Source organism: Epinephelus moara, chromosome 7 (genome assembly GCF_006386435.1).
Source record: "Epinephelus moara isolate mb chromosome 7, YSFRI_EMoa_1.0, whole genome shotgun sequence".
NCBI lineage: Eukaryota > Metazoa > Chordata > Actinopteri > Perciformes > Serranidae > Epinephelus > Epinephelus moara.
The window spans coordinates 7,053,395-7,065,681 of record NC_065512.1 but is presented as its reverse complement, the minus strand read 5'-3'; the positions used below and the strand labels follow the sequence as shown (position 1 = coordinate 7,065,681).

At 42.0% G+C, this 12,287-nt stretch overlaps 1 protein-coding gene across 6 annotated transcripts; it reads right to left on the bottom strand.

The window, feature by feature from the left end:
• Positions 1–1,321: 1,321 nt before the first annotated feature.
• LOC126393210 (uncharacterized) lies at positions 1,322–12,281 on the bottom strand. 6 transcript variants are annotated; one of them, XM_050049181.1, is made up of 12 exons: positions 12,069–12,281; positions 10,244–10,400; positions 8,941–9,130; positions 8,561–8,710; positions 8,036–8,131; positions 7,206–7,346; positions 6,925–7,074; positions 4,320–6,495; positions 3,576–3,716; positions 2,289–2,297; positions 2,174–2,248; positions 1,322–1,795 (listed from the first exon to the last, which is right to left on the bottom strand). In XM_050049181.1, exons 1-12 carry the CDS (start codon positions 12,184–12,186, stop codon positions 1,569–1,571), a joined length of 3,630 nt encoding a protein of 1,209 aa, XP_049905138.1. In that variant the 5' UTR covers positions 12,187–12,281; the 3' UTR covers positions 1,322–1,568. The 6 variants fall into 6 exon arrangements, with proteins under 6 accessions (XP_049905138.1, XP_049905141.1, XP_049905139.1 ...); XM_050049184.1 differs by lacking the exon at positions 6,925–7,074; XM_050049182.1 differs by lacking the exon at positions 7,206–7,346.
• Between the last annotated feature and the right edge of the window lie 6 nt (positions 12,282–12,287).

Genomic DNA, 12,287 nt, shown 5'->3' with positions numbered 1-12,287 from the left:
ACCCACAGGCTCAGGGCCTGCAGCCCATCAAGTGATCAGAGAGAGAGATTTACTTGCCTTTCTCCCAAGCACTCAGTTTGGTTGAGGACAAGCAGTAGTCAACATTTCTCTGGTTTCCACATGATTGAAGATCCTCAGCTCATGTGAGATTTGATGAACTTTGATGAACCCCACACCACAATGGAACCATGTGCAAAGTTAATAATGTTTGTGACTCACCTGGTCTCTCTCCCTCCTCTCCACCCAGGGAAGCTGGGCTGCATCCCCCACATCAAGTGTAACTAAACTGAAAGCCTCACCACTCTCTCTCTCTGTGCCACCTAGGATTGATATGGCCATGAATCCTTCAGCCACAGGTGGACTATGAGAGAACAGGTCCCTGGCATATGGCCTGGTAAAAGGCCCCTTGTAGAAGTATTTTGAATAGCAATAGGATCTACAGTGCACATACACAGGCTACACTTATCAATGGAGCCATGGTTCCCCCACTTTTTGGTCTGGGGTAGCAGGGTTAGTGGGTCAAGGTCAAATATAACCTATCTACAATAGTTATGGCTATATATCAAGACTATGCCTGCAAGGTCAGTAAAAGTGAACTACTCAAAATGAATAAATACTACAGTTCCTTGTTCAAAGGCTTTGCTTGGTTGAGTAGTTTGTAATGGGTTTGTCTCAATGAAAGCAGTGTTGATGAGCCAGTTTTAAGTGTAACTAGGTACGTCTCAGGATCACACTTCTTGTTTGCCTGGGAGTAGGGGCTTTCTTCCTACCCGTTGCATCTAACTGCAATTATGCAGTGTTATAAGCAGATGCAAAGCATTTATACTTGACCTTGTCATTATAAAATGCTTTATATTGTGAGTATTTAGTGCTTATAATTGCAATTTTAGTGTTATAAACAGATTATAATTTATCATAAGCATGACTATAACGCATTATAAACATGGGATGCATTGCTGCTGTTACCCAGCATTCTATTGATATTAAAAAGAAAATGTACTTTTGAATACTTTTTTAAAAGCAAGTACTCTAGCACTTTAACTCAAATAAAAACCTTGACTGAACACTGACTTCACATTGACCAAAGTAATTTAAGGTTTAGAAACCCTGCTCTAAGCACTGACTCTTAATGACTTTGTAAATAATTCATGAATACACATTTTGTACAATTTACTAGCAGACAAAGCAGCCAGCAGGTGCAAACCTACAGAAAAAACGCTTAACATTTACACCAATAGTAATAAGCTGGTTAGAATATGTGTATATTAAAAATAAATTCACATCCAAACATGAGATATCAACTAGAACATGGTTTATTTCTTTTGCTGAACAAGCACATTACTTATTGTTTGGTTTCTTTTTTTTGCTGAACAAGCACATTACTTATTGTTTGGTTTCTTTTTTTGCTGAACAAGCACATTACTTCTGGGTTGGGTCTCCTCCCAACACTCCTCCAGCTACTGTGCAAAAATAAAAATAAATAAAATAAATAAAAATGAAACTAAAACGGTCTGCCACAGACGACTAAAAATAAAAAGTAAATACCACAGAAGCCCCCCCAGACAGGGTCAATGGCTAAAGGCTTTTCTCTTGAGAGCTGTGATCTTGTTCTTTACATGGAATTTGACTGCTCTCCAGTCACGCTCTTTTAATGCTTCCAGGTTTGCATTGATGCAAGCAATGCAGTCATTTTTCCCAGGCACTACAAACTTCTCAATGAATTTTTTGCTCATGCTTCTTTCGACAGCTGATGTTTCTTCTTTGGTCCAAGGCTTCTTCACTGTTGGGCGGCGACCTACATGAAAATGAGAACCGTTTTAGTAATTTCTATCTATCTATCTATCTATCTATCTATCTATCTATCTATCTATCTATCTATGTCTATAATTTGAGCTCCTGTACCAAACCCAGCTGTTCATGAGGGGCTCACAGTAAATGATCCCATTGAGCTACAGCACATCTTGTATGTATTGTTCATAAACACATGCTGTCCCTCCCAAATACACAAATAAATTAAAATGAAATGTCAGTGCATTTGACTAGTCTTTGTGGCTTGAAGAAATTGTGGTAGAGTTTGAGATGAGACAGCGACAATAAAACAGCTAAATGCGACTTAAGACCTACAACCCCATTACCTGATTTGATCAAAACCTTGTTTTGAATATTTCCTCACCTTTTACAGAAGAAGAGATACCACTGGATGACACCTCCATTTGGGCTGGGATTTTGGGGGGCAGGGTGTCGCTCGTCCATTTGGGCTGGGATTTTGGGGGGCAGGGTGTCGCTCGGTCTGGTCTCTACAAATAAAAAACATTTAAAAAGTCAGTACTAAGAAAATAATAAATTTATCTCCAGCCACAGTACAGGGTAATGCTTGTGTGTCTGTGTGTGCGTTTTTTGTCAGCAGTGTCATGCCATAACTACAGTACACTACCAATTTATTAAACTCAGTTAATGTGTATCATGGGCTAAAGAACACCAATTCCCTGGAAAGTGTGGTCCCCACAGGTGAACACACTGACCCATGGTCCTACAAGTTATGGCAGGGAGTGGACACTGTCATCTACTTAACAATTCCTTATAGTTAGTGTGTGGAGTGCCTAGCCCTTTAGAAAAAGTGGTTCTCAACCTGTCAATCAATCAATGTCAAGGACCCACGAATTAATCATTATGGGACCCTGTTAATTTTAACTGTAGGGGGGTACAAAATAAACCAAGTACAATGTCAGTTACACTCCACAAAGACCCCTGGGGGTCTCCACACACTATGCCGAGAAACACCGCTTAGATGGGGTATATCATGCATTCTGTGCCGTTCATGCTTTTCGTGAACCAAGTGGATTACTTTGAAGTGGACAATAACTGGACTGACTTACTTTTTTTTTTTTAAACTTTTATTCTATTGGACATTTTAACAAAGTGGACACTTTAACCAAGTGGATTACTTTGAAGTGGAATATAACTGAAATTTACTTTTTAACTTTTATTCTATTGGACACTTTATTCCATTGTACACTTTTCAGTGCTGCTATAGTAGATATTGCTGCTATAAATAAGTATATTGTAATATAACATCACCTGTGCACTACTTGTAAATATGTAGATATCCTTGCCTGGGTCCTTTCTTTCTTCTTACTACACCCGCTATATCCCATCCCCCCAGTGCCCCACCCCACCCATCCCACCTCACCTCTCATCTCTATATTTCATGACAATTGCAATGGCAGAGTAAATGGAGTTGAAGAATTTTGCACATTGTTTTACGGCTATTAACCTGTGATGTGACAATAGAGTTTTCCGATTCTGATTCATAAGTCATACTTGTGGTAAGAATATATCGCACATCAGAATTGGACAATATAAAAAAATCACAATGTGTCACATTTGACACTTGTATTTTAGCAGGGTGACACCATCAGGGCTTACAGATATGCAACATTTGTCCAAACGCATGATCTGTGAACAGCTGTTAGGAGCAGCTAGCATATTTAGGCTAAGTTAGTCCCTGTAGGAATAGCCACATCTCAATGCTGATGCATTACCTATAAAAGTTACATATACCCAACAACACATACCTGACATGCCCTCTGTCTCGCTGTCTTCTCCTCCCCTGATCTCGCTGTCTTCTCCTCCCGTGATCTCGTTGTCTTCATATTCCCTCATCTCGTCTTCTCCTTGCACCTCTTCCTCGTCAGGCGTCAGTGTTGGTACAGACTCTATGGGATTAAGCAAAATTAAAAGGTAATATAAGTGAATCTGTTTTGTTAACTTAAGTGTTAAATAAATAGCACTATATTGTGATAAATTGGTATAGTGTGTTTGTTCAGGGGTCTCCATATCTCTGCAGCTCTTTAGTAAACGAAAATTCACTTTTTTCAGGTTGGGACACCAATTTTATCCAATCAGGAGAGAGAAATCAGACAAGATACAGGATAAACAGGTGAAATTTGAAGTGACAACACAAAGATGAAGAAAAAAATCAGACCTGGAACACTATAAAATTGAAGCTGATAAAGGGGTTGTAGCTGATAAATTGGTTCTCTTTCCTGATTGGCTGAGATTGGCAACCCACCTGAAAATGTACTTTCTGGAGCTGGAGAGCCCTCTGTTACAGAACAAACACTCTATAGCAATGATTGCCATCACATTATAGAGCTTTAACCTTCAAAGAAAAAGTTTTTTACCAAAAAATAGCACTATTAAATGTACACTATTCCAAAAGGCTAAATAATTTTGGTAAATGATGCACATTCCTATAACAGTCTATTTCAGAGAATTAATAAACAATTGGCTCATGCAGAGAAATGCTGTGTACATACCGTCTGGGGAGATGTCTATCTCGTCAAGGTTCATCCCTATATAGTCTCCAATCCGCCCCTGCTGCATAGCAAGTAGGAGCTTGCTGACTTTGGCAATTTGAAGGGTGTCCAGCTTGAGTCTGTAGAAGTTCTCATGGATCCTATTATTGTGGCCGAGGTACCTTGCCAATTGATCACGGTCTGCATCTTTGAGATTCAGTACACTCGACAATGTTGCAATTTGTTTCCGCAGCTCTGTCGAGCGAAGGGCTTCAGGGTTTTTGGCACCACATTCATTTGAATATTTTCGAATGCAATCAGAACCTCGGAGATAGGTGTGTTTTTCTGGATGTGCAAACAAGTAGATGTTGGTTTTTTTAACAGCACACTCCTTTCGGTTATTGCACAGCAGTTCAAGTGCTTCTTCAGTCTGCGGAGTTAGTAGTAAAGGAACACCTTGGCTAAGCTTTCCTGGCAGTTCAATCCGAGTGAAATGTGAGAACATACTCATCTCGTTGGCTGTGAGGTGCTGTTTGACTTCTTTAATAGGCACTGATTTCTTTCTTGACTGAAAGAACTTCAACTCCATCTTAGAGACTTCACCTTCCCTTCGGCGGTTGAACAGTATTACATTTGCCAAAACAGCCTCACACAGCCGTTTCCAGTTAGCTGCTGAAACCACCTCTTTCAATTCCTTGATGCCTTGGGTTATCTCTTTATCTAGATGAGCATGAAGAAGTCTAACATCATCTGTAAATGGTAAGAGCTTGGGAGCATTAAATTTGGCCTCCCTGAGGTCCCTCCTGCCATGACCTGACATGTACACGCCCCAGTGACTATCATAAATAGTGGAAAATGCAAGGTACCGCTCTGCTTCTGCATGACCCAAATTCTGCAGTGCTTCGGCTCTTAAGTACTTTGCCATGTTGTTCAATCCAGTACCCAATTTACCATTAAGACTTGGAGTTTCGGACTTTGATGTCGTTTCGTCAAAACCGACTACGTGACGTGCAACTTTAATGGTCTCTTTGAAATTCTCAGGGCTCACTAGGTCTTGGATTGTCTTCATAGTTGTTATATCTCTCGCTGCCTTTATCATCCTACCAAGACTCCTCAGCTGTTGTGTGACAGTCTTCTTATTGCCAACTGTGTCAGTACTACTACCCATGACCTTGTTCATTAAATGGCAGCCAAAACCCCTGATCGCTGGATCAGTTTTGACAATATCAGTGACATCATCTTGACGCATATTCTTGGTCAGATCGTTAAACATTTCAGGTGTGCCTGAAGGTGAAGGTTGTTCAATAGAGCAGGCGGCCAGCACTCGAGTTTTAGAAAACGTCTTCTGTGCCCCTTCTTCGGATGGTCGTTGATCGCACTTTCTAAGATGTTTCCACAACAGTTTCCTTGCAAAAAGGCCAAGGCAGTATGTACAGTGCACATATTCTTTCTCCGAACTGTGTGTTCTGGGTCGCTTCTTTGCGATGAGGCTCCCTTGTCCACTCTTGAGTACAGATGCATTGTGCTGAAAGTTGCCACTGCTTCTTAGAAAATTCAAATGACTTTTTCTTTCCTTTGAACCCTTCTTGTAACTTAAAGCCTTAGCAACTTCGGCCACAGTACTGTCACGACGCTCCACATGTCTTGCATATTTATTTACTGAAGTTTCACAATATTGGCAGAACTGCTTTTTGTTATATATCCTTTTCCCATCTGACTTTTTGGAGACTGCATGAACAGACACAGATGGAGGAGACAGTGGTGTATCACCATCTTCCGTACCAGGAGGACTTTTTGATGTGGTAGGGATGCTGCTTCTTGTTTTCCATGAAGCTGGGGCTCTGCACCTGCTCTCTGATGACACTGTATGGCCTTTCTTAGTGGTCCTCTTTTCTTTGGCCTTCTGTTTGGATATCAGATCAATCTTGTCATTGAAGAATTCTTCAGTTCCATTCAAATCATCTGTGCTGTCCTCACATTCACCTTTAGGTGGTATATAATCATCTCCCATGTCTACGCTGGAGGAATCCCATTCTGATTCATCACCCAACTGATCCACTGTGCCATCCGACTCCAACTCGTCTGAAGAACAATCCACTGCCGACTCATCTTGCTTTTTAATGGGCCGCTGCCAGTGCTGTCCTGATGTCTTCTGTTTTGTCTGTGTCTGTTCTGCCGCCTTTTTGTCCACGCTTTTCTGCAGTGGGTAAAACAAAGAAAGTGAAACTCATGACTGAAAGTTCTTCTTAAACCAAGTCACAATCTGTGATTTGTGAGAGCATGTGAAGAGCGCATGGTGATTCCTAAACAACTACCACAGTGCAGAACTACTGTATGCTGTTTAGGCGTTATCATTCTAAACCTATGTTCTGGTCTTGCCGTGGTATCACAGACTTGGTGACGAAATCACAGACTGAGGCTCTTAAGCTTTGCCTAAATGAAATATCCAATCATCAAAATTAACATGCTCTGAAAATGACTGAGGCCCACCCATATAACCCACTTAACACAAGGTCTGCAAAAGCTTTTGAGATTTCGAAGTGTGCCCTGTTCCGGATATGTCTTAAATCTATCAAAAAAGACTGGAATTACACATAGCAATTTAGACCTTGAATCCATGTCCCACCTTGTCACGGGGCTCTGGGCAAGATGAAACGCCTCCCACAGTAGCTGGAGGAGTGTTGAGAGCAGACTCCGTAGGCCGTTCCATAGGAACGGCGGCTGTGTCCACGAATGCACTGTCAGGCGAGGTTCTTGGCGGACCCTCTGCTGGCTTCTGTAAAACACAATACAAAAGCATGTGTTCCCCAGTAGTTAGGAGAGTGGGCCCTGATCCAGAAAGTCTTAAATCTATCAAAAATGACAGGAATCAGGCATAGCGATTGAGACCTTGAATCCATGTCCCACCTTGTCACGGGGCTCTGAGCAAGATGAAACGCCTCCCAGAGTAGCTGGAGGAGTGTTGAGAGCAGACTCCGTAGGTGGAACGGCGACCATGTCCAAAACCGCACTGTCACGCTGGGTTCTTGGCGGAACCTCTGCTGGCTTCTGCAAACACAATACAAAAGCATGTGGTCCCCGCTAGTTATGACACTGCCCTGTGAGGGTAAACAAGTTTCTGCCTGACAGAAATAGGCCGCTGAACAAGAAGGAAAACAGGCAGCTACTGAACAATAGTGTTTGGCCTTTTAAGGACGTTGCACAAACCACTCAACCTTGCACATCTGAGAAAACATTGCACAAACGTAGTATATTGGCTTGCACAAACTGATACATGCCTTGCAAAATCAGTAGATTTATGTGGAACACTTGAAACTGAACTGTGTAGAGTCTGGACTATACTTTTTTCCGCTAACCAAGTGGACTACTTTGAAGTGGACTATAACTGGACTTTTAATCAAGTCAATTCACATGCGTGTTGGAGTTGCCATGTGCTGATCTAAGAAAAGGAACAGCAGTCATATCAGTTGAATATAGGCATCTGCGCTGGATTGAATTTTAACCCAAAACTGTAATTTTAAGTCAGGCGGCTTCAGCTCAATTCATACTCTCGTGCGACGGTCGACCTACAAACCCACCACGTGTCGCTGAAAACAGCCCACCAGCAAGCCCACCACATATCGCTGTGGGTTTGCAGGTTGCCTGTTGTCTGTGTGAGACAGCGTCGCGGACCGAGTATAAAGTAGGCTTTACTGAATAAATTTGTGAATTTCATGCTCAACCTTCAAATGACTTACAATCTTTTGTTTCTTTTTAATGGGCCGCTGCTGGTGCTGTCCTGATGTCTTCCGTTTTGTCTGTGTCTGTTCTGCTGCCTTTTTGTCCACGCTTTTCTGCAGTGGGTAAAACAAAGAAAGTGAAACTCATGACTGAAAGTTCTTCTTAAACCAAGTCACAATCTGTGATTTGTCAGAGCATGTGAAGAGCGCATGGTGATTCCTAAACAACTACCACAGTGCAGAACTACTGTATGTTGTTTAGGCGTTATCATTCTAAACCTATGTTCTGGTCTTGCCGTGGTATCACAGACTTGGTGACGAAATCACAGACTGAGGCTCTTAAGCTTTGCCTAAATGAAATATCCAATCATCAAAATTAACATGCTCTGAAAATGACTGAAGCCCACCCATATAACCCACTTAACACAAGGTCTGCAAAAGCTTTTGAGATTTCGAAGTGTGCCCTGTTCCGGATATGTCTTAAATCTATCAAAAAAGACTGGAATTACACATAGCAATTTAGACCTTGAATCCATGTCCCACCTTGTCACGGGGCTCTGGGCAAGATGAAACGCCTCCCACAGTAGCTGGAGGAGTGTTGAGAGCAGACTCCGTAGGCCGTTCCATAGGAACGGCGGCTGTGTCCACGAATGCACTGTCAGGCGAGGTTCTTGGCGGACCCTCTGCTGGCTTCTGCAAACACAATACAAAAGCATGTGGTCCCTGCTAGTTATGACACTGCCCTGTGAGGGTAAACAAGTTTCTGCCTGACAGAAATAGGCCGCTGAACAAGAAGGAAAACAGGCAGCTAGTGAACAATAGTGTTTGGCCTTTTAAGGACGTTGCACAAACCACTCAACCTTGCACATCTGAAAAAACATTGCACAAATGTAGTATATTGGCTTGCACAAACTGATACATACCTTTCGCCATGGCCAGTCATTTCCTCCATAATCATAGGAAATTTCTTCGCCTATACTTATGGGCTGGATAGCGAAGAGGCAAATGCGACTCTTCTTATCAACCTCCACTAGCCTCATCCTACTATTTGGGTTCTTGTGGTCGTCATTAACGAGCCGACCAAGGGACCCATCTTCTTTGGCGCCATCAATACTAAAACAAACAACATCATCCAGTTTCTGAATAAGCGGTGACGTTAAAGCAGTCAGGCCAAATGCAATTCTAACCTACACAATCAACAGTACAAATTGTTTTAATCTCAGATAAAACAATTTGCACAATTGAATGCAATTGCATTGAGATCATTGTCAACATGATGCATTGTGAGCTTGTAGATCTGCTATTTTCACTTTTTACCTGTAATTGTGAACATTTTACTTAACAAATCTTCTCTTATGGGGGTCCCTGACACATAAGTTGCGTTTTCACCGCAGGAACTTCGGGGTAATTTTACAGGGCCGGGGCCGTTGGTGCGTGTCTCCACTGCAGGAACTTCCCCAGCAGGGCCATTTACAGGAATCTTTACAGGGCCGAAAGGAGTCCCTGCCTCGGGGTAGGTACTCAGATCGGCCATGAAAAACTCCCGGGTGGGGCTTGAGATTTACTCTGTGCTGATTGGGCGGACTCAAAGCGGGATGTGATGCCAAGACGAAGCCCCAAAATAAGCGGAATTTTTAAAACCCAGCGTTGTTAAAAAAGCATCTTCACGGCTGAAAAAAGAGAGAATAAGTCAGTAAAAGACGTATGAGAGTAGTAGTAGTAAAAAAAAAAGTATGATAAATACGAGATTACACGATGATTGAAACCGCATTTTAAAAACCCAGCGTTATTAGAAAGCCTCCATACTGCCGGAAAAACAACAACAAGAGCAGTAAAAAAAAAAAAAAAGCTGCACAATGACTGCGCGATGATTGTTGCACGTCGCCGCCAGAGCCCGGCGGGTCATGGTCTGCAGTGGAGACATGGCCACTGAGAGGGCAGAGTGAGAGGACGGTTCCTGTAAAGTCCCCCCCCCCCCCCCCCTTACCAGGAACTCCTGCAGTGGAAACGCGCCTAAAATGTTTTTTGATGGGGGTCCACGGCCAAACACATATCAATGTAGGGGTCCTTGACATGCAAAAGTTTTTGAAAACCACTGGGCTAAACAGTGGATTTAAGATGGGCACATTATGAAATGAATTATGAACCCAGCATTATGAAATGCAGGGTGAGAACTTGCAGCCAACATTTTCCTTTTTTTCCTGGTAGAGTGAGATGTAAACCTACCACAGAGACTTTCCAGCGAGGTCGAACATGAAAACGCGTTGAGTAGGTGTGTATACCTCTCTCCTCCTCTGTGCTTCCGTGTCAGAGAAAAGGTCGCCTCTATACTCAAGGATGAAGTCACCTTGGTTGAAGGGTCTTTTGGCAAATACTCCACGCCCTGTAACAAAAGCGGCAAAGTTTATTCAGGGGTCAGGGGAAAAAGTAATATGACCTGGCTCCCTAACTTCAGTATCATTGCTGAGGCTCAAAATCATTGATTGATATACTATTGATATACAGGTAATATTGGATTCAGATTTATACTTTGAGCAGGGCTCTACAGTGCGAGCGATTCACTCGCATTTGCCCCTAAAAAAATATGTGTGCGAACCGGAAAAATGATTTAGTTGAACAGTGTGCAAGTCAAGATCACAACCTATTTTATCTGCCACCGTTCAAAAACTACAAATCCCACAATTCTCTGGCCGCGACGCAGGCGACAACGCCACACTGTTACCTGTTGTATATTGGCCTCAGGCTTGGCCAATTGTAGCACTACATAGAGTCAAAGAGGAGCGGTGTGGGACTGTTTTTCTTTTAAAAAGAAGTTACTGCACAGCGTCAGCTGTGCAGAACCTGTGTTGGTGCTGCTGCTGTCAGGGCCAACACCGATCCATATAATTAATCAACCACAAAGCTGTGTACGATTGCTGCGTGGCTAAAAAGTCAAATACCTGCCGACACAAAAAATAAAAAATAAATAAAAAATGCCAGGAGCACATCGCAGCGGAGCAGAGAACAGTTGAATTTACAGCTGAACAGCTGACATGTAGTGAAGACGTACAGCGGAGACCTGTCAGTCTCAGGGTGCATTTTTCAATAATATAAACTTCAACCTCAAAGCTGTCTGTCCTCAGACTGTCCTGACCTGTCCCTGAACATCACACAGAGAGAACATGGAGCTGTGTGACAGGTTGTGTTTTATTTACATCAGGCTGATAATCATGATAATTAATACATGCGAAGTAACAAGCCTGTAAGCTTACCAAATCAGATGCTACTGTGATTTAAGTAGCTAAATTAAAAGATGTAATTCATATTAGTTCAAGCATTATTTAAAATCATAACATATAGGGGTGACCAAAGGCTAATTTATGCTTAATGTGTCAAATATTGTGTTGATCATAATACAGAACAAGTTATTGCTTGTGTCTGTTGATTAAAAATATAATATTTACATGTCGGTATATTCTGGGTCACATTAGAAGTGTTTAGGGTGTTTTTACTGTTCTTAAATGTAAAAATGGGTCACATTTGACCCTAAACATTACTCAAGGGTTAACCCCTTAAAAGCCACCTGCCTGTGGGTTGCATTGCTTCTAATGCATGCTTGGCCCACTGGTGGGCCAGTGACTTAAACAAATAATGTGTTGCATAAACATTTTTAATTTCGCTCCCAAATTTCTTTTTGTGCTCCCAAATATTTTACTTTAGGTGCACATGTGCTCCTTGGGAAAATGTTACCGTAGAGCCCTGTTTGAGACTCAAAAATATAACTTAAGTCTCTTTTTATCACTGAAGAAACATTGCCAAGTTACAGCAGTTTGCATTTTCTGTTTTATCTTCTCGTTTCTGTGGTCTTTCTTTCAGTGTAAAGCAGTTTGAGTTGCACTTTATGTATGAAAAGTGCTGTATACATAAAGATCATCATCGTTATCATTATACCTCCATCCATAACAACATAAAAAATGAAGTTTGGAAATTTTGATTTGGTAGATTTTTGGTCAGTGTTTGGGTCAAACACTGTTTTCTGTTACTGGCTTTTGTGAAATGTCAGATTACTCACCTTTTTCAGCATTTATGTATAATGCTTCAAGGCTATCCAGCTTGTCTGTCTTGTTCTTAATATGCAATATTGCATCCGCTTTTGGATCAACCCTCCGTCTTTTCTCTCTCCCTGCCATCCTCTGAGAGTTAAATGACTCCTCCTGGACGCCCCACAACACAAATCCAACGCTCCCTCCACTAGTCCCTCCACTGCTACCCTGCAATTAACACACTGCTG